The sequence below is a fragment of the Schistocerca americana genome, chromosome 2, assembly GCF_021461395.2.
Source record: "Schistocerca americana isolate TAMUIC-IGC-003095 chromosome 2, iqSchAmer2.1, whole genome shotgun sequence".
Lineage (NCBI taxonomy): Eukaryota > Metazoa > Arthropoda > Insecta > Orthoptera > Acrididae > Schistocerca > Schistocerca americana.
In genome coordinates, this window is record NC_060120.1 from 462,905,303 (window position 1) to 462,929,188 (window position 23,886).

Here is a 23,886-nt window from a genome sequence, read left to right on the forward strand (position 1 = left end):
GAAGCAAGGCCCCCTATCCAACTTTCAGGCAACATTTATCACAGATGTCACGAGCAAGATGTGCCAAAGAGAGTTGCAATTCATCATGTTAAACCACATATGCCCATGAAGAAAAGGGGAAAACCTTCTGACAATATGGGACTGTCTCTGAAACACAATATAACAGGTGCATTTATTTAAGCAGCAAGCAGATGCTGGTTTATTAACCAGTTACTGATTATACCTGCCCACAAGTTCTCTGTAACTCTATATTGATGGCTGTTCACAATGTTGCGCGGAAGTTCTAAATGACCAACACTTGACTACTACACTACTGAGTATTCTGTATCTTGTGAATCATGTTTAATCTGAGGAAAATACACACACAGGAAAACGAGAACTAACATAAAGCTCCAAAGTACCTACTAACTAAACACAACATACAGTCTGCGGAAAGTATCAACTGACTCAAAATAACCCTAGGTAAAGTCTGCATCTTCGGATAGAGGTGGAGGTGTTGTTGCTGTTCATGTATCACTTTCCAGACAGTACTGAATGCGACACCCATTTCACACGCTAAGGATCAAGGGCTGTCTGAAGGTCCTTCATCCATGAAAGCAAGCACTTCTTCTTTCAATTTGGTAGTCCCTATAGTTTGTTATTCTCCTTGGACACTTTATTGATGTGCCCTGTTTTTTGTTTTTTTTTGTCTTAAAAACATGGTATGCATCAGATGTCTCTTATGTGGGTATTTGCCCAGCACAACCCATCAGCTTTCCTTCATTTTCAGTTTGCTTGTCAACAGTGTCTCAGTGGTTAAGTGCTGGACTACAGACCCACAGGTTTGGTTCCTGGTCATTCTTAGGATTGGTTGGGTACAATCTACAGTGGACACCACAAGGTCCTGAAGAAGATCCCAGCACAGGGGTCAAAACACTGATTATTTGAAGAAAATATGACACAGCCTAACAACCCAGAAGATTTTAATTTTAGTGACAATGGCCACGAAAGCCTGCAGACTTACATGTATAGCTGATTCCTGCTATATGCAAAATAACAAATGTACTTTATACTCTGTGGCTGCATGAGTCAATAATTCACCATACTGTATGTAGAGACTTACTGCTAATTACTCACTTTTTTCATATTAGCTAAGGGCTGAGTATTATAAACACCATTTTCCCAACTTTAGATGGGACAGTAAAAACTGAATAATATTTCTCCAGATCTTCAAACAAGAGCTGATATGTGTTTACAATATGCATATTGGCATATATGAAATACCTGTGAACAAACCTTTTGATACAATAGTTTTAACTGGCTAAAAGAGTAGTAAAATGGTGTTTACAATTTTATTAGAGAACTATGGAATTAATAGCAATATGTGCTTAAGATATTCTGGAGTTTATGACATTTTATGATATCCATGGAGATTATTATCTAGTGCAAAAATATTTTAAATGTCAATTTAATTCAACCATCCAATTAATAATAACAACATTATTAAACCTCGCAATAGTGACTCTGCAGTGAAACAAAAGTACTTAAATACAACTAAAGAACACAAATGTTTGTTACATCTAGCTATAATAATATTACTGCTCTGAACCAAGGAACAATATAATTGGTATGTTAAGTTATAATACAGAGTTGTATTTTTTCTCCTTTCTCCTACACACATGATAATGACAAAGAATTACAAAACAAAACCTTTCTCACCAATATAATAATTAAAAACAATTCAATATACCAAGTAAAACGTATAAGAATTATATTATTTTAACCCTAGAAACGAAATTTATACCTTATCCTGCATTTCTGAAACATCGTCCTCCTCATCTGTTTCTTGTAGAGTAACTTTACTTCACTCTAATATATTTAAAACGTCCAAAAATAAATTCACTTGACTGACCATTTACATAACTGTATTTCACAAAACAATGATTTAGAGATTGTTTGTTCATTGAGGATGGGGCAATCTTTGAAATACACAAAAATGTCCGTGAACGTTCAAATTTCTTCCTTCGCTTGGGCAATAACTTGCCTTTCACTGTTTGAACTGCAGCAGTTTATTCATTAACAGATGTAGCTTCTTCTACAGGAAGAGGTACTGGGTTGATTGGTGTGCCTTTAGATTCTGCTTCAGATGAAGCCCTGTCATCAAGATCAGTGTAAAAGAGGCAGCTGGCCTTATATGGTCTAGGTTCAAGTCTTTTGTGAGAGAGAGAGAGAGAGAGAGAGAGAGAGAGAGAGAGAGAGTGAGTGAGAGAGGATGGGGGGGGGGGCATTATTTACCATTGAGAAGATGCATAAATCATCTACTTAGAGTTAAATCGATCAATTGTAGAGTGAATTAAATCTGCAAGAATATGTATGCTGAACAATGGCATAATTTAGAGTCATTTATTTTATGTCTTGACTTTCACGTCATACATTTGGGGCATCTTTAAGCATAAGACATGTTGACTCAGATTGTTAGGCAATCGGAAGAATGGGCAAATTTAGATTTGGTGGAAATACAGTAACAGGTTTGCCACCTCAACTCGGACGGCAGTGCGCTTACAGTGCGTTTGGTGCATTTGTAGTGGATACGATGCAATAGTCCTGTCGATTGCCATATTCTGCGCCACCCTGAAGATGCATACGACATTTTTATTGGGCAGTTACGATTCTTATCCGACATAATGGTGGATACGATAGTATGAGTTCAAACCAGTAGTAATGGAAAAAATCAAGGTCTAAGCTAATGGAACACTTAACTATCGACGCGCAGCCCCATACTGAGTTTCACACAAAAATTTCACTTGTGACGCCTTGCCTATCCGCGGACGAATTAATGTTTTATATTACTTGGCAATGTAGACAACAAGAAACGAAGGTATTCGTGTATATTCGATGATAATGGCTGTTGACTCATGTATGTACTGGTATACTTTTTCTTTCTTCTTTCAAGGTTTAAAACGATTCTACGGAACAGATTACCTCTCTTCCAGCGTTTTGTAGTCCATATTCGGTTCAATGGGTGGCTTGTCGTTGGTGTAACTCAGTATATTAATTTGATCAATACATGTTTCTAGAACAGATATAATTCCAATCGCTTCAAGTGGAGAAAGTACAATGTGAGTTGTGCTGACAGTTGTCTCTTCTGAAATAGAAATGCTCTCCGTGGACTGCTGTGGTGAGCTCGAATCGGACTGATCTTTGAGCTCCTCACTTTCGGGGCTAGCTGTTCCGGAATCAACACGCGAGGTTTCCGAAACTGGTAAACTATTTTGTTCGCTCTGGATACTCATATTGTTCCGAAGCTTCAGCACAATAAATGGTATTTATACACCTTTTAATGTTCACATAGTAGCTGAATATGTGTCAGCGCAACTACAAAATTAGACCTGATAAACTTCGAGTTGCTAGGCAATGATGTAAATAAAGCCAGACGCCTGTTGTCATGTGCTACCTTCGGTGTAAATTTGTTTATTGTGGTACTGTAATTTACATAAATATGGCCATACATGTACAGCATGCTTGACAAGTACATGTATGCAAGACTGTGTGACCAAACATACATGATGTAGTGTACGATAAATCTGCGCTAGCATCAGGTGTGTACAAGGAGCTTGCTTCATCGAATTTCGATTACACATGCGTATGCAAGCATTCAGGCATGAGCGTGTGTACTAAGAATACGGAGGCTTGAGTAAAGGCCTGTCCGCACGCAACGATCTGTCTGCGCAAATGTCTGCGCACATCACATCTGCGCAGACAGATCGATTTGCACCAATCTGAGGTGTGTGCAAACCTGGAAGTTGGAAGTTTGAGCGAAACCTCTCAAATCTGTGAGTTCAAACCACATCTGCGCAGACAAGTTGGAGCGTGTGGACGGGAGATCGCCGCAAATCTGGCGCGAAACAGCTGTTTGTTCAGTTTAGTGTTTGTATTTGTGCGCACAGGGCATTAAAATGGCTGATACTCGTCAGTGTTCTCGAGAGTTTGTAAGTGAATTAATTGAAATATATAGAAACCACCCATGTTTGTGGAAGATTAAAGTAAAGAATATAGTGACGGAGACAAAAAGACAGTAGCATACAATGCTCTAATTGAAAAATTGGGGTCTAGTGCAGCAGGGGATACAACCCGTCGGCTTTGAACAATGACGTCATTCCTTAGTCATAGATCTTAATGTCTTCACTTCGAGGCATAGATAATAAAGCAGTTCTGTGTTCTAATAAGCTTTTGCTGTATGTTTCAATTTCGTTTTTTTACTGATTGCTTAATAAAGTAGGATCAGTTTATTCTATCTCGTGAGTTTTTTTTTTAAAAGCCAAAAAACACTTATTAGCTACTGAAGGGAGCTACAACACTAAGAAGAATCGCTTCTCGGTTTTTGACAAGATATTGCTTAATAAAGTAGGATCAGTTTATTCTACCTCGTGAGATTTTTTTTTTAAAAGCCAAAAAAACACTATTGCTTAATAAAGTAGGATCAGTTTATTCTATTTCGTGAGATTTTTTTTAAAAAGCCAAAAAAACACTATTACTTAATAAAGTAGGATCAGTTTATTCTATCTCGTGAGATTTTTTTTTTTTTGTAAGCCAAAAAACACTTATTAGGTACTGAAGGGAGCTGCTTAATAAAGTAGAATCAGTTTATTCTATCTCCTGAGATTTTTTTTTTTTTAAAGTCAAAAAACACTTATTACGTACTGAAGGGAGCTAGAACATTAAGAACAATCGCTTCTCGGCTTTTGACAAGATATTGCTTAATAAAGTAGGATCAGTTTATTCTATCTCGTGAGATTTTTTTTTTTAAAAGTCAAAAAACAATTATGCTTTTGACAAGATCAATGTTTATCTCTCTCGCATTCCTTTGTTTCTCAACATTCTCCTCAGCTCTTTCATCTGTGTAATACATGCTCTCTGGCGACTTGTGACATCATTGTTCAAAGCCGACGGGTTGTATCCCCTGCTGCACTAGTCCCAAAAATTGCGGGTATTATTTCACTCAACTCTTGTTTCGATATTGCAGTTGAAAATTCCAAATGCTTGTAGCTCCTTCCTGTTGCTAGGAATCTTAATGTTACCGCCAGCCGTTCATGAGGAGAAATTTCCCTTCTCTATACAAGTATTTTTTCTCATAATATGAGGGGTTACAAGCTTTAAGAGATAATTATAAGTTTCAACATCCATCCGCAAATAATTTCGCCAGTCGTTAGGTTCGACCTGCAACTCTCGCAGTAAATTTACGTGAGAAAACTGCTTTCGCTTTTGCAGCCACTGTCTATACCATTTTGACCGCTTTCTCTGTTTCCTGCGGCTGATCTGAATGTTTTTTGCAACACAAGTTGCGAACACAGACCACAACACAACTTCCTCCATTTCTATATTTCAAAATAACTGAATTAAATTTTTGACGTTTACGGGGAGCGCAGTCGCTTGCTACTGATTTCTTTTCTACGCCGACAGATGGCGGGCGAGTAGTAGATTGGGGTTTCTGTCGTGTGAACACACCACATTTGCAGCGATTTTTTGCATGTACAGACGTCTGCGCCGATGTCTGCGCAGACAGATCGTTGCGTGTGGACCGGGCTTAAGCATTCGTCAGTGAGTTAATGTTTATTTGGTCCTGCTAAATTACGTTCTGTACAGAGTTTGCACTCAAATGTAGGATAAGGCAAAGAATACGCTATTACAAGGAGAACGAAAAGAAAAATAACAATAATGTGAGACAGTTCCCATAGCGTATCTACCGCCAATAGTAAATATGGGATTTATAGTTTCGTTTCTGTGAACACTCTTTACTCCACGTGTCCTCTTTCGAGTTTTTTCGTAATACAAACAAAGAGGGCGCTAAAGCCAGCGCAAGGATGTCTGGGATTTAATTTGCTGGTGAACAAACATTCTCGTACAAGCGTGCTTCAGTTGTGTGTATGTGCGAAGAATGTGTGTGTCTTGTGCAAATATATTTGCTCGTCAATCATGCAGTTACGTGTGTGAACACCATAAAAGATAACATACACGACGAGAAATTTTCCATGAGAGGTAAATGCTTTCTGCAACATGGGATGGAAATAAGAACTCAACAAACGTTGGTCAAACAATTGAACCTTGAACGAATAGTATTCTTAGAAAGAAGAAAGCTGTTAAATATGTGTTAGACAGCCTATTGAGGCAACCTATGTTAGAAAACAGGAGGTACTAAATATCTTAAAACAAATAATGAACCCAAGCCTTTAGCAAGCATGGGCCATGATATGAAAAAGAAAGACATCTTAAGCACTTCCAATTTTGCAGTAATTCCCGTATGTGACGTGAAATTGGCCAAAATAACGATTTACGATTCATGTGCTTACCCTATATCTCTCTGCATGATGTGACTACTTTCGAAAGGTGATCAAATATTTGTTTTCTATTATTTATCAAATTTCAGTAATCGCACTGCTCCTAGTGAGCTCACTATTGTAGAAGAGTTTTGTGTTGATAGTTGATGGAATTCATGTTCAGTACAGCTTAACCAAGGTCGCCTCTATTAAGCCCCCTTTACACCTAAGCGATCACTGGCGAACATGAGCGAAAGCGCATTTGTGTGGGCAATGCACAAGGATTCGCCAGCGTGTACCATCCACACTTGTACCTACGAATAGACATTTACACTGGAGTGAATGGAAGAGGACAACAACATAACGAAACAGCCGATTTCAGTGTTCGCATAGCTAACACACCATATTTGGTGGTTTTCGTATTCACATTTGCTTACTATGAAAACACCGTACGCAATTTTTGTGATACCTTACTCTCCGAAATACCCGATTTTTAGTACGATTTGTTCTGTTAAAGTATCGGGAAATGCACATAAACGTGTGGAGGTAGTGCACATAACATTGAATTGCAGCTCCAGTTTTTCTTATCACTAGCCCAATGCCTTGCACATGTGTAGGTTGGTTGTAGCACTATTTACCGACAATCAACATAACCTGAAGAAAGGCTAGCATTAACACTCTGGTTATCGACAACTGGGGATCTTTCCATAACTAGCAGCGATTGTTTCGCATTTCAGTAGCTTTCAAGACATCAGGCAGTTTCTGATGTCTGCGGTGACATATGTGTAAACGATTTTATTAAAGTACATTTAAGGAAGGTAATGTCAATAAGATACTATTACTGAAATGTGAAATATAGGCCATATATGACTTGTCACATAGGCTACTTGATAAAATACGCTATATAATTTGTTAGAGGGCAAATAGCATAATCTCAGATAAACCATATTTAGTTATCATCAAAAGTCACTAACAGTGATACATCATTACAGATACTACGAATGTAAGCAAAAAAAGATTAGGTCTTTCGCATATTTTTAATTTTTATCAACATAATAGATACAGTTTCGCTCTTATTTACTTTTTCAGAAGTTTATTGTGCATTTCCTTTTTTATAAAAGTATTTATGAAGCTTATGCTTATTCAGTCCGTTTCCGCATGATACTAGAATGTAATGAATTTATCGTCTTTCTCACGTCCCCAATTGGACCTTAGAGTGGTTCAGCAATTATCTATTAATCGTACTTCTTTGCCTTTGGCATTTGCACTGTTATATACAAAAACAACAGAATACTAATGAAAGACAAGGAATAAATGCATGTCAGAGATTATATGATATGGAGTATACATTTTGCGTTTGGCTCACACTTGTCTTACCTTGCATAATCGCTTCAGCGCAGTGGCATCTTGAAGTCTGTATATTACTGAGAGAAATTAGCTTTTTGAAGTTTCTGTATTATTTGTTGGAACCACATCTTAAAAAAGAAACTGATTACAAATTTAGAGTAGCTGTTACACTGTCTGCACTCAGCAAAATGTTAAGTGTTATCTCAGCCTAGCTGGCACACTGGTGTCACAAGCTAACACGTGGTGTATGTGATGAATCTGGACTCTCAAGCTCTCTACAAAGCCCACACGAAAGTGATCATTAGCGAATGTGCAACAGTGAACGAGAATCTCTCTGATGTAAACAGTAGGCAACCATGCACAAATGGCATTTGGCTGTGAGTGGGTCGCATTCACAGGTGTTTGTTTGTGACCCAGTGGTTGTTGGTTTTAGAAGGAACAATCAAAGCATGTTCATGTCCTCTCCACTTCAGCACTAGCAATACAGAAAGCTTTTGTTTGCTATCTTGTCTACTTTTGTTGTTATTGACATGAGTTGCATGAGCTCAGAATTCTGCATCAAAATCTGCAATTCATGAGTAATAAAAGAAACTAGAAGTAGAAGTACTGGCAAATGAAATATGCCCAGACATACTGTGTATAAGCGAACATGACTTAAAAGAAAATGAAATTTGCAGTCTTACTATAAAAAATTATGTTCTTGTAAACTATTTCTGCAGATCAGAATATAGAGGTGAAGGAGTAGCAGTATTTGTCCAAACAGCAGAGAATTATGTTAGTAGTATGAATGATACATACAAAACCTTACCAAAATGCAAATAAAAAGATTTTGAAATTACAGGTATGGTCTACAGTGAGTTAAGAGTATTTTGTGTGTACCAATCATCAAGTGGAAAAATACATCCTTTCTTCAAAAAAATGTCCATTCTACTAGAAAAAAATGATAGTAAAGATTGTGTAATATGTGGTGATTTTAACATTGATATGGGAAGAGAGACACAGAGAAAGCAAAAAATTTGAGGAGCTGCTACAACAATACAACATGAAGACAACTGTTATGGAACGAGCAAGAGTGACTTTGGAAACTGAGTCAATTATTGACAATATTATCACTAATTTAGATAGCAAAGCATATACAACAAAGGTTCTACAAACAGGAATTTCCGATCATTTTTGACAGCTTTGTGAAGTATGTGGAAATCTGAACTCACAAAAGGAAGACAAAAGTGTAGAAAGAGATGTTAGGCTTACCAGCCAACAAAATATCAACATCTTCAAAGTGATGTTAAGAAAAGAACAGTGGACAGACACATTTCAAGCCCAGGGAACAGATGGAAAACACAATGATTTCTAAGACACCATAACACATTACTTCAATTTAGCATTTCCAAAAACCAAGAGGAAAAGAAAAATCTCGAAAATAAGCAGTGGATCGCGAAGGAAATATTAGAACAGAGACCTACCTTAAGAGAAATGAAACAGAGAGAAAATATTGAAACCTACAGACAGCAGCAGAAGAAATATGGGCAGTTGATAAGACAAGAAAAAGTAAAATCAATTAATGAGACTATGTCAAAATCAACAAATAAAATGAGAGCATCTTGGAATATAATTAACTCTGAGAGGGGCAAGAAAAAATACTCACAGAAAACAAGAAGGTACAACAAAATCATCACAGATAAAACAAAAATTGCCAACATCCTGAATAATAACTACACAGATGCAATAGAAAAACTAAATCATGGATATAATAGCCAAGGAACTTACCAAACTATTGTGACAGATAAGCCAAGCCACTCAATGTTCCTGAAACCAGTGTCTGAAAAGGAACTGACAAATGTTATGAAAAAGCTAAAAGCAAAAACGTTTGCTGGACATGATGAAGTGTCAAACTACCTAATCAAGCAGGTGGTAGCAGAAATAATTACGCCACTACTGGATTTTTCCAACTGCTCTTTCCAAGATGGAGTATTTCCAGATAAACTCAAATTGCTTAAAGTAGTACCTGTGTACAATAAGGGAAAGCATGACGACCCTAACAACTACAGGCCAGTATCTTTAGTATCAGGCTTCTCCAAAATATTAGAAATTCTCATGCTAAACAGACTAACCACTTATTTGGAAAAACATAATGTAATAACTCCAGCACAGGACGGATATCAGAAAGGGAAATCAACGGGAACAGCAATTGAATCATTAACCGAATCAATCGTACAGGCCTTGGACAACAAGATGGTAGCGTCTGGAGTTATTCTTGACCTATCCAAGGTGTTTGACACAGTTGATCATACAGTCCTAGTGAAGAAACTAGAGAATACTGGTATTTGTGGACATACAGCAAACTGGATAACATTGTATCTAAGTAACAGTAGGCAATATGTAGCCATTAATAACTTATACAGATCAGAAGTATTAAGTATGGTGTACCTCAAGCATCTGTAATGGGACCTGTTCTCTTCAATTTATTTGCGAATAATAAACAAACATGTGAAAATGAAATCAAAATACTTTATACAGATGATATGACTGTGTTAGATGTTTCCGACAATTTGGAGGCACTTGAGCAAAATACATTCATATCAGTCAGTAGCAGAGCACAATGGCTCTCTGAAAATGAGTTAATTATTAATCTGAAAAAAAATCTGTGTACATGGTCTTCAAAAATAAAAGAAGAAGAATGTATGGGTGTTTTCTTAGATGAAAAAGGACTGGAAGAAGTAGCTTCAGTTAAGTTTTTGGGCATTACAATAGACAGTGGGCTAAATTGGAAACAGCAGATAAATACTGTTTCCAGTAAGCTAAGCTCAGTGATATTTATAATGAAACAACTGGCTCAGTATACTCACTGTGATCTCTTGTGCACTGTCTATCATGGACTTTTTGAACCTCACATTCAATATGCATTCACAGTATGGGGGAACTCAACTATCACAGGAATGAAGAGAATATTCACGTTACAGATGCAAGCCATTTGAATTATATTGGCAAAGAAGCAAAAAGAATCGCACAAAAGTTGTTTCAATGAACTAAACATTCTAATATTTCCATCATTGTATATATTCAAAACTGGAGACTGCTGAAACAAAACAACAAAAACAGAAAACAACTGTGGTGCGTTCCAAATAGACTTAAAAGTTTTGAGAAAGGACCCAAATACTCTGGCATCAAGTTAATAAAAGCAGTTCCAAGGGAATTACAAGACCTCAAAACTGAGAAAACGTTCTCCACAACTCTAAAAAAGTTTCTCATACAAGGAGAATTTTATATTAGCTGTTTTATATACTTTTATATTTCATATTATCTAGATTGTAAGCCTAATGACCTGTCCTGTGTTACAAGTACATATCTGTACAAAAGGTAATTTATGGGACCAATAAAAATCACAATCACAAGCTGAAGAGAATCTATTGCTGCTGACAGATGAACACAGATAATAATATGACTGAATTATGTCATATTATTATGTCAAGTTATAGTTACCATGTTTAATGTTGTGAATAAAGTAAATCTGTTTAAATGGCTGCTTGGGTCGGGTGCTGAGTCACATATTGGTTTGGTTCCTGTTGATTCTCTCAGTAGGTGGGATTATACTAAACATGGCCTACACCTCAACAGGAAAGGAAAGGGTAAACTGGCTGGGCTAATAGCAGGAAATCTAAGGGGGGAGGCACTGCCATGAGTGGTAATATACCAGTGGTCATAGGTGTTGGAGTAGCACTTTTTTTAGGATAGGTAGGACAGAACGAAGTCAAGTTCTGAGAGAAGTAAAGATTGAAACAAACCTTCCATTTGATAAAGAAATCAAACAGCATAATCCTGACACATTGGATCAGCTGTTGGTTAAAAATTTACAGCAATGAGCAGAAATTTTATTTCCACCCAATTTCATCTCGATAAATGTGAAATGTCAACTACCTTTAGTGCATCAAAATATTCGAGGGCTTGGAAGTAAAATTAATGAACTACTTATGTGCATTGATGAATTAGAGTCATTGAACCCAGTTGATATAATCTGCCTCTCTGAACATCATGTGACCACTGGTATAGATATGTTAAACCTTACTGATTTTAAGTTAGCCTCCTACTTCTGTAGACAAAAGATGGAGAAAGGAGGAGTTGCCACATTTGTTAAAAACAGTTTTAAATTTAAGAATATTGACATTAATAAATTTTGCTTAGAGCAGCACTTAGATGCATGTGTAACAGAGATATAATTTCATAATAGGTCCTTTATAATAGTAGCCATATATAGAACAACTTCCGGAAATTTTAATCTGTTTATAAACGGTCTTGAGGATTTACTATCTCATCTAAAATTAAAAAACAAAGAACTAGTGGTCGCTGGTGATTTTAATATAGATGTCCTGAAAAACACTGTCAGTGAACAGTTACTGAAATCAGTTACATCGTCATTCAATTTAATTTCTACTGTAAATTTCCCAACTAGTATATGCAAATGTTCTAAGACTGCCATTAATAATATATTTACAGACAATTCTTGGCAACTAAGCCACATTACAAAACCAGTAGTAAATGGGCTATCTGACCATGACATGCAACACTTAACATTAAATTTTGAAAATTGTCAGTGAAAATCATCTATCAGAACTCAGAACAGAAGGCCAATAAAACAGTCAAAAACTGAAAAAATTTAGGAGATTGCTCAAAGAATTTAATTGGATGCATGTTTACAACATCGAAGACACAAATGGAAAATACAAGACATTCATTAATAAAGTTAGCACCTTATTTGAAAATTGTTTTCCCCTGAAGGTAACTCAAATTAAGCAGAAGTCTAATAAGAAACCATGGAGCACACAAGGGATAGAGATATCATGTGAGACAAAAATGAAACTCTATCTGATACCTAGGGATCCCTTAGATACAAACATTATAGCTCATTACAAAAACTACTGCAAATTATTGAAGAAGGTTATCCAGAAATCTAAACACCTGCATTATGAGAAGAAGATAAATACATCCAGCAATAAAATAAAAACAATATTGGATATAGTTAAGTCAGAGACAGGTAGGACCAGAAATTAGTATTATGAGAAGAAGATAAATACATCCAGCAATAAAATAAAAACAATATTGGATATAGTTAAGTCAGAGACAGGTAGGACCAGAAATTAGTGGGAACAAATAGCACTAAAAATAAATGAAACCATGGTAACAAATGCATGTTGTGTTGCAAACCATATAAACAAGTATCTTGTCTCTGTTACTGATAGCATGGGGTTGCCAGCTTCAGTAAATAATGCAATGGGATATCTGAGACCAGTGCACACAAGCAAGCTCAGTAAAATGGAATTGACATTTACTTCACCGAAAGAAACAGAACCCATCATAAAGTCCTTGAAATCAAAGCATTCTAGTGGTTATGATAACATATCAACAAAGTTTATAAAAGAGTGTTCATGTGAGCTTAGTTATATCTTAAGTTATTTGTCACAGGAACATTTCCAGACTGGCTTAAATGTGCTGAAGTTATACCTTTCCACAAGAAAGGGGACAAAGAAATACCGTCAAATTACTGACCGATCTCACTTTTGCCAGCTTTTTCAAAAATCTTTCAAAAGGTTATTTTCAAGCATCTAGTTAAGCACCTTAGTGAAAATAACATACTGTCAAAGTCACAGTTTGGGTTTCTTAAGGGTTCTGATATTGAGAATGCTATTTACACTTACTGCGAGAATGTCCTTAATTCATTCGAAAACAAATGAGAAGCAACTGGCATATTCTGTGACTTGTCAAAGGCGTTTGACTGTGTGAATCACAGCATTCTTTTAAGTAAATTAAAATATTATGGCGTCACTGGTTGTGTTACAAAGTGGTTTCAGTTGTATCTTACTGATAGAAAACAAAGATTGTCATTATGTAACACTTCAGCAGTAGGCAATCAGACATCATCTGACGGGTGGTGGTGTTCCGCAAGGTTGCATACTAGGTCCACTACTGTTTCTTGTGTATATTAATGACCTGACATCTGTTACATTACCAGATGCCAAGTTTGTCTTACTTGCAGATGACACAAACATTGCAATAAATAGTAAATCAAATGTAAATTTAGAAAGGGCAGACAATCAAATTTTTACTGACATTAATAAGTGGATCATAGCCAATTCACTGTCATTAAACTTTGAAAAGACCCACTATATGCAGTTCAGAATTTCCAAGAGATTTCCTTCTGGTGTGTGTATAAAATATGATGACATGGAAATGGAAGAAGTTGAGAGCGTAAAATTCTTGGGATTACAACTTGATAATAAATTCAGTAGGGAGCAACACACTAACGAACTGCTAAAGCACCTAAACAAGTCTGTGTTTGCAATGGAAATTATGTCAGACATCAGAGATATAAATATAAAAAACTGGCATATTTTTCTTATTTTCACTCCATTATGTCATATGATATCATATTTTGGGGTAACTCCACAAACAGAGAAAAATTTTTTAGAGTACAGAAGCGTATAATAAGAGTAATGAGTAGTGTAAATCCAAGAACATCATGTCGAAACCTATTCAAAGAATTGGGCATACTAACCACGGCTCCTCAGTATATTTATTCCTCAATGAAGTTTGTTGTAAATAATACATCTCTTTTTCCAGCAAACTGCTTAGTACACAGTATCAATACTAGGAATAAGAACAATATACATAAAGATTTAAAATCACTTACTCTTGCTGAGAAAGGAGTCCAGTATTCAGCAACGCATATTTTCAATAAGTTACCAGCAACCATTAAGAGTTTAGTTTCAGACAAGGCACAATTTAAACATAATTTAAAAGAATTTTTGGTGGCCAACTCCTTCTATTCCATCAATAAGTTTCTCAACAAGTGCAGTAGACCATTTTAATGAAAATTTATTATACTTTAATTTTTGACAATACTTGGTTGTAACAGCCAAGTAACTACCTACTGTGTGAATGATGGATGTATGGAAAGCAGATGTAAGTCTTAAGTCTGTAAATAGTGGAAGTTTAATTTGAAATCTTATAGATGATCTGACTGTTCTTAACTGAGGATCACTGAAATGAATAATTTACTTTAATTTTTGACAATACTTGGTTGTAATAGCCAAGAAACTAGCAAATGTCTGAATTATGGATTTAATGAAAGCAGATGTAAGTATTAAACCTGTAAATATTAGAAGTTTAAATTTAATTCATGTACATAATTTTACTGTTTATTGACTGAGGATCATTAAGATAAATGAAACTCAAATTTTTCTAATTACATTTTTGTAATGTGTTTATCTGATATGTTCCACACCCAGGAGGATTCCCTCTTTTATGGCTCTATGGAATGAATAATTAATCTAATCTAAACCTGCAACATTCTGGCGACCATTATATGATATGTGTCATTAGCCAATGCCTCATACCATACCTTGTCACACTCTAAGTATACAACATCCACCTCAAAGTGCCATGCATCTTCTGCATATTTCCCCCATAACTAACAATACGAGACCCATCATCGACTGCAGACCTGCCTCCAGCCACCGGAATCAAGTTATGGTTAAGCTGCCACCATCCTGGCAACAGAATTCACTTTTATGGTTTGAACAACTGGAGAGTTAGTTCACGCTTGCTCATGTAACTAGTGATGACACAAAGTACAGCTACATTGTCACTGCATTAAATGAGGACATGGTTACAGAGGTGCAGGACATTATAGCATCAACACTCAGCGCGGTTCGACACACAATTTCAAGAATGCTTTGTTCACCCACCTGTCGCAGTCTGGGACAAAAAGGTAGCGATATTACTCCATACTGAGGAGCTATGTAATCTCATTCCTTTACAATTACTGCACTGCATATGGATGTGGGCGCTTATGCTGCCACCTCACTGCTTGCTGGTCACCATCATGGGCCGGCAATGATGAATCAAATCCAATGTGTCCCACCAGTTCATTTCACCTGCACCATCGCTGCTCGCCCTGCTGCTCGATACAATCCTCACTGGGCGATGATATCAAGCTGTTTGTTTCACGCTGTGTTTATTGTTGTATATCCTAAAACTTGAGCTATGATTTATTGCTTCAAGGTCACTCCAGCAGTGCCGTGTGTGACGCTTCTAATACTCTGTGCGAAATGTGAACAGCTGCAGGGTAATCACTCCTGGTGGGCTACAGAGTAAATACAACAATGCTACTGGCTACCAGTGATGTGCCATGTGCCAGCTGCAAGGTATCAGCAGCGAGGAAGCAGCGTAAACATAACCCTAACTTCATTAAGGTGGACATATTATGCATTATCTGGTTGTTGCACTTTCCACCTGATACACAGAGGATACTGACGATATGTGCTGTCGATCTCGACACGCTTGCACAATCTGCAGATCGCATTGCAGAAATGTACCCATTCACATGTGTTGCAGCTGTTTGTTCACATTCTCAAGAAGATAATTTGCTGCATTGCAAGCACAGATAGGCAAACTTACTCTAGAAGTCGTAGCTTTACAGGCACAGCGCTCATGTCAGCACTTAGCTCATCAAGGAAGGGGAGCCACTCATCTTTCAATGCAGGAGTATGTTGTTCCTGCAGAATGTTCAGTCCAGAGGCATTGAAATGCAGTCCCCAGTGTGAGGTGGGAGATGCATCCGGGAGTCAGTGATGATGGAGACTGGTTCCCCATATGACAGCTATCAACTGACCATTACTGAACAGAACACTATATGAAGCTGCAGTTCTTAGTGGGCTGATGTGTCAGTATACCCATCTGCCTGGCTACCTCACTGCAGAAGTGATGAGTACTGTTTTTTCGCTGCCATCGGTTTTACCACTCTGACGTTTGGTTGTGTCACATTAGTATTGAATCTAGGTCTCCATCGTAAGTTCGAGTGGCAATTTATCGTGGCAGATGTGGAACACCCTATTACCAGGGCAGACATTCTGTGGTGCCCTCTGTCATAGTCACCTTCTTGACATTACTACCAACTTAGTTACGGATGTGTACACTGTGTAGATGATACCACAGTGTGGATGATTGCAGATGATTCATAGCTTATAGAACTATTGAAGTAGTACCAAAACGTCACTCAGCAATCCTACACTAGCACCGATTTAGCATTCGATGGTACATCATATATTGACCAAACAAGGACCGCCAGTTCACGTTTGAACTCGTCATTTAATACCAGAGAAGTTGAAAGTAGCAAAGTAGGAGTTCTTTACCCTCACACAAGGAATCTGTCATCTGTCGAGCAGTAGTTGTGTATCTCCACTCCATGTAATCTCAAAGAAAAATAACAGATGGAACCCATGCGGGGATTATAGACAGTTCAACGCTAGGACTATTCCTAATCGTTATCCAGTACTGCAAATCAAAGACTTTGCGTTCAGCATTCATGGCAAATGCATCTTCTTCACACTGTTGCTCCAGACGATATAGCTAAGACTGTTGTCTGCACCCTTGGACTCCTTGAATGTACCATAATGCCTTTCAGACTATACAACACTGCACACACCTTTCAATGCTTCATGGACAAAGTCTTGCACAACCTTGATTTTTGCGTTGGTAATGTCTTGGTAATGTAATGTTCAGAGATGGAACTCCAAAGTTTTTACTCACCTCAATTCACATGGATCACTTATCAATCCATCACAGTGCATATCTGGAGCAGCAGAGGTTCAGTTCCTGGGTTACACCATCAACGCTCAACGAATATGGCCACCACAGGAAAAACTAAAGGCCAAAACCAACTTTCCACAGGCTTTGGCTGTTCGAAAATTGCCACGATTTCTCGGTACAACCAACTTGTATCGCCATTTTGGGTTCACTGTGCTCTCTTAACCACTCTACTGACTGCTACAACGTTCATCAAAACCTAATGATAAACTGCAATGGACTAGCTAGGCCGACTTGGCATTTACCAAAGTGAAGACTACCATCACAGAGGCCACTCTGGTAGCACACCCAGTTCTGCCGGCGCCTTTCGCTCTAATGGTCGATGTGTCTGCCACTGGGATTGGTGCCATACTGCAACAACAAGGAGATGAGCACTGGCAGTTCTTGTCGTTTTTCAGACAGAAGTTATCGCCACCACAATAGAGCTGGACAACCTATGATCATGAATTGTATGCACCATACGCCACTATCAAGCAGTTCCACCACATTCTTGAGCGATAGCAGTCATGGACAATAAACCACTGATGTATGCTTTCTGTCAGCGACCAAACAAAACATGAACACCCCAACTGCGCCACCTTGACTTCATAGGACAGATCATACAGATCATGTCCCGCTTTGTACTCTCTCTTGGATAGAAGTGATCATAGTCAGGATAGATTTTGAAGCACTCGCTTTGGCTCAGCAGTCTGATGCCAAGCTGCAAGATTTGCTGACACAGCCATCAGGTCTGCAGCTCCATGGTGTCCAAGTACTGCCATCAAGTGCATCACCAGCAAATGATGTTGGTATGGCGAAACCATCACTGTTTGTGACCAGTGACTTTCATCAACAGACAACAACATCATTACACAATTTCTGTCATCTCGGGATACATTGTGTGATGAACCTAGTGAAACGAGCTATTGTGTGACCAATCATGGACAAAGACTGCAAGAGATTCTTGGGACAGTGTGTGTTGCACTGTAATGGAATAAAATCTGCCACTATGTCAATTCATGCATTGCCACATGTGTCCTACCAAACTGATGCATCAACCATGTACATCTGGACATCGTCAGCCCTCTCCCACCTTCTGAAGGAGATACATACTGCCTAACAGTCACTGATGGTTTCACCCACTGGCCTGAAATGTTCCCCATGGCCGAAATTACAGCTGAAACAGTTACAACCACATTATTCCATTGATGGATTGCCTATTTTGGAGTACCATTATGTATTATAGCCAACCAGGAGAGACAATTAAAGTCATACCTATTCAAAGCATTCGCTGTCCTATTGAGCTTGAAAAGTATTAGGACTAGAGCATACCCTCCAGCAGCCAATGGATTAGTTGAATACATACACTGACAATTAAAAGTATCCCTTTGATGTCATAACTCTTAACAATGGATAGACTCACTCCCAGTCGTCCTCCTGGGCCTCTACACGTCTGTCAAGGAAGATCTAAAAGCCATGGCTGCAGAACTGGTCTATAGTAACCGATCTAGCTGCCCAATGAGTTCCTCACTAACATGCTGAACGACCTTGTTGAGGCATCAGACTTCGTCCATAAGCTGCATCAACAAATTTGGCAGCTATGTCCAATTGCCCTAAGAGATTTCCATACTCACTGACCTTTTTTTTTCAATGGGATGTGGAATTGTAATCAAGTTTTTGTTTGACATGTTGGGGAATGCAAGCCATTGCAGCCGCCATATGATGGACTATATCCAATTATCAGCAGGGAGTAGAAGATGTCTGAGGTGGATGTTATGGGAAAGCAAACCACCATCTCTGTTGACTGACTCAAACCCACCTTCAGTACCTCCTACACTGGTACCAATGCATTATTGATAGACCAGCCACAACAGATGTTGGATGCTCACATTCACAATTCTATGGCAGCCTGCACAGGGCTTCTCATTAGGTGATCTCAATTTAATGTCTGTTTTAAGAAAAGATACCATTAGTAGTAAGGGGGGGGGGATTGGTGATCGTGTAATGTAGTGACAAAAGTGAGCCGAACATGAAGTGTGTACTTCATATCATATAATTATTGTATGTAAATAAATACATTTATTTTTTACTCTTCATTAGTATTTTGTTGTTGTTCATATCCATTTGCTTGGACTAAAAAATGTCAAGTTTCCATTGTGATGTTTAATGTCATAAATAAAATCAATCTGTTTAAACCCACAAAAAACATTGTATTCTTGTTCCTTTGCAATGGTTGCAAACTTTTGTAATAAAGTTTTTAGTAACTCTTAGCTCCTTCATAACAGCATATTATGATATTTATAATCGGGAATTTACCATTATAAGTCAGGAATCACACAGTCTTGTTAGATGCCTATGTACAATATTTTCCACACTTGCAATTATTTCAATCTACTGCTGTTTGAAATGTATAACTACTTTCATTCGTATATAAATTGCATTAAGGGGAGTTAGAACGGAATTTTTTTTTCACATTTTCGGATTTTTACCTCGTTGTAAAGTTCACAATTTTCTGAGTAAAATAATACATATATCACCCACAAACTCACATGGGAAGTATTTTCTTTTATTTTTTTAAAATATAATCTACACCAGCTGAAAAATGTTAAAATTTTTACGTGCTTTACTTCAAGATGTAATAAAATCAGTAATTTTTATATAGAAGGCTTTGGATTGCTATGTTATAAAGGTTAAATTACGTGTTTGTAGCACTGTCAAAAACCGTATCGTATTGTTTCACAGTATAAACACGCGTTGTATATCGAAGTGCTAACGTTTTTCCGAGGAAAAGTGACGAATAGATTGAAAAATTTCTCAATAAGTAAAATATGACGCCAAAGAGAAGTGTTTTTAGGAAACGTAGGTTTCATAGTAATAGATTTTCGAATAAAGGGAAACACTGTTTTCAGCATGTGGCATATGAAGTTACACAAAATGAAGTACAGGCAAACTTGTCAGTATCTAGAGAAACACTCATTAGTACTTCGAAGATTAAAATAAAACGTTATGACACACAGCTTCCTCAAAACGAAAGTGATGTAAATGGTAGGTTAGGTTACATTTTGATAGATTTACACATCCTAAGAAGGCTATTAGGCGAATTTGTGTGTTGTAAAATACGTGGAGGGCCAGTTAGTTTACATAAAGATAGTAAGTTATCAAATGGACTAGCCAGGAGATGTTTCATTAATTGTGCCAGTTGTAAAATATATACTCATTCATTTTGGAACTATGATAAGTGTAAAGACAACTATTTTGAAGTAAATGTTATGTGGTTTTATGGATTGAGAGCTATTGGCAAAGGACACACTGCAGCAGAAACAGTGTGTGCCATGGTGAACATGCCATTCCCACCTTATAAAATCGACAGGTATGCAGGATTTATTGGAGCTGCTGTGGACTCTGTTGCATGTGAGTTAATGAAGGACGCTGCAAACGAATCTGTTGAAATAAATGATGGTATGACTGACATACCAGTAGCTTTTGATGGCACTTGGCAGAAGCATGGCTACAGTTCTAAGAATTCTGTTGCAATGGTGACCAATGTGGATATTGGAAAGGTAATAGATTTCCTGATCTGAATCAAACATCGTTATAAGTTTAAATTATGTCATATCTGTGAGAGAAATTATGAAGAAACAAGTGGTGGTATTGAGGCCTCTGCAGCTATTGAAATTTTTAGTCGATCTGTAAACGAAAGGGGAGTGTTACACTAGGTTCTTAGGTGATGGAGACTCAAAAGCATAAAGCAATGCAGTAGCCACTCAGCTTTATGGTGAGAAGATTATCACAGAACTGGAATGTGTTGGTCATGTCCAGAAGAGGATGGGCGCCAGGTTGAGGAAATTGAAACACAGTTTGAGAGACAACAAACGTTCTGACAATAAAACCACAAGAGGCAGGCTGACAGACAAGATGATTGATGAACTACAGTAGTATTATGGGATGGCCATTAGAAATAATACTGAGGATTTTTTGAAAATGAAGCAGGCAGTATGGGCTACCTTTTTCCACAGACTATCAACTGATGAAGAACCAGTACACCACTTTTGCCCTCCTGGACCTGATTTGTGGTGCAATTACCACAATGACCAGTACTCAAACAGTTCATACAGCCAGAAACATTCCATGCCAGCAGCAGTTATGGATATCATAAAACCTATTTACAGAGACCTGACAAATCCTGAATTACAAATGTTTTTGTTGGAATGAAGACAGCAAAGTAGGGGATCAGTGATGCTGTTATTGCTTTTAATGTTGGCAATGTTGGTGGGTTGAAAGTGCTACAGTATATGGGAATTAATCCTAGAGCAACCTGCATCATAGAACTTAAATGGACAGACAAGGTTCGCATTGATAAAGCAGAGTATGCAGCATAGTCGGCCACTATGGAGTCCAGAAAGAAGAAAAAACTTGGAAGAAGATTAAGGGGATGAGTGACTAAAAATAAAAAGATTAAGCATATATTAAGTGAGTTACAGTCTTTTGAAACTTTAGAAGTCGTTCCTGAAAATTTACATTTTCTGTTGCACTTTTCCCTAAATCTCAGAAACCACTCTGAGTAGAGTATTCAAATTTTCAAGGAGTAATAAGATACATATCCTGAGTCTGTTGAACTAAAAGTAGAACATAATGTTATGTATAATTAAAATTATTTAGGATAACGCATAAAAAATTACACAAAATTTAATTGTGTAATTAAAAAAATGTATTTGCGAAAGCAGTGGCTGAAATGCAATTATTGTAGTTCAGTAGACTCAGAACATACAGTTTAATGTCTTGTAAAGTTTCATATCGATGGCTACAGTGGTTCCTGAAATACAGGGAAGCCAAGTCACTAAATTTAACGTTGTCAGGATAGGGCGTTCCAGCTCCCCTTAAACTAGCATTATAGTCTCCGGGAACCGCAACATTATATTTCTGCAACTTTGTACATGACTGTTCCTCAATATATTGAATTTGATTTTTTTCATCACAAATCATACATATCCGTTTAAATTCTTTTATGCAGCTTTCTGAGATAGATTGATCTGGAGACTTTGGTGTGAGATTTGTATGAGAAGCATGACTAATCTATTATTTTTTAAACTGAAATTTACCCATATTTTATAGATCTCAGAGTTGTCATCTCTAACTTTTATTTATCATAACATGAATGGTTTAGATGACAGATACAAAAAGAAAGTCTCGTCATGGTCTCCAGCAACACAAAAGGCCTACATGAAGATGACACAAATTGTTTTTTTTATACTGTGGTCACTATATAGAAACATTGATTTTACTGTATAAAACAATATCAAACTGTAGAACATGTTGCAAGCACTCCAAAGATTTGTCTGTGGAATATTGTGGAACTAATTACCTTTGACATCTGAGACATAATTAGGAATACTGCTTCGTTGTTGTCGTTGTGTTCTTCAGTCCTGAGACTGATTTGATGCAGCTCTCCATGCTACTCTATCCTGTGCATCTCCCAGTACCTACTGCAACCTACATCCTTCTGAATCTGTTTAGTGTACTCATCCCTTGGACTCCCTCTACGATTTTTACCCTCCATGATGCCCTCCAATACTAAATTGGTGATCCCTTGATACCTCAGAATACGCCCTACCAACCGATCCTTTCTTCTAGTCAAGTTGTGCAACAAATCTCTCTTCTCTCAAGTTCTGTTCAATACCTCCTCATTAGTTATGTGATCTACCCATCTAATCTTCAGCATTCTTCTGTAGCACCACATTTCGAAAGCTTCTATTCTCTTCTTGTCTAAACTATTTATCGTCCATGTTTCACTTCCATACACACTCCATACAAATACTTTCAGAAACGACTTCCTGACATTTAAATCTATACACGATGTTAACAAATTTCTCTTTTTCAGAAACGCTTTCCTTGCCGTTGCCAGTCTACATTTTATATCCTCTCTACTTCGACCATCATCAGTTATTTTGCTCTCCAAATAGCAAAACTCCTTCACTACTTTAAGTGTCTCATTTCCTAATCTAATTCCGGCAGCAACACTCGATTTAATTCGACTACATTCCATTATCCTCGTTTTGCTTTTGTTGATGTTCATCTTATATCCTCCTTTCAAGACACTGTCCATTCTGTTCAACTGCTCTTGCAGATCCTTTGCTGTCTCTGACAGAATTACAATGTCATCGGCGAACCTCAAAGTTTTTATTCCTTCTCCATGGATTTTAATACCTACACCGAATTTTCCTTTTGTTTCCTTTACTGCTTGCTCAATATACAGATTGAATAACATTGGGGATAGGCTACAACCCTGTGTCACTCCCTTCCCAATCACTGCTTCCCTTTCATGTCCTTCGACTCTTATAACTGCCATCTGGTTTCTGTACAAATTGTAAATACCCTTTCGCTCCCTGTATTTTACCCCTGCCACCTTCAGAATTTGAAAGAGAGTATTCCAGTCAACATTGTCAAAAGCTTTCTCTAAGTTTACAAATGCTAGAAACGTAGGTTTGCCTTTCCTTAATCGTTCTTCAAAGATAAGTCGTAGGGTCAGTACTGCCTCACATGTTCCAACATTTCTACGGAATCCAAACTGATCTTCCCCGAGGTCGGCTTCTACCAGTTTTTCCATTCGTCTGTAAAGAATTCATGTTAG

The 23,886-nt window shown here is 37.5% G+C and overlaps 1 protein-coding gene across 2 annotated transcripts in view; it reads right to left on the reverse strand.

Moving 5' to 3' along the window:
- LOC124595317 (dynein regulatory complex protein 9) overlaps positions 1–23,886 on the reverse strand; it is a 154,365-nt gene that overhangs the window by 22,432 nt on the left and 108,047 nt on the right. The window contains exon 1 of one of the 2 annotated variants that reach the window (XM_047134017.1): positions 2,962–3,112. The exons of the other annotated variant lie outside the window; for it this stretch is intronic. Within the exon in view, the coding sequence (XP_046989973.1) occupies positions 2,962–2,987 (26 nt within the window). The 5' untranslated portion in view covers positions 2,988–3,112. Of the gene's footprint in view, positions 1–2,961; positions 3,113–23,886 lie in introns of those variants that run through there. 2 annotated transcript variants of the gene reach the window in all.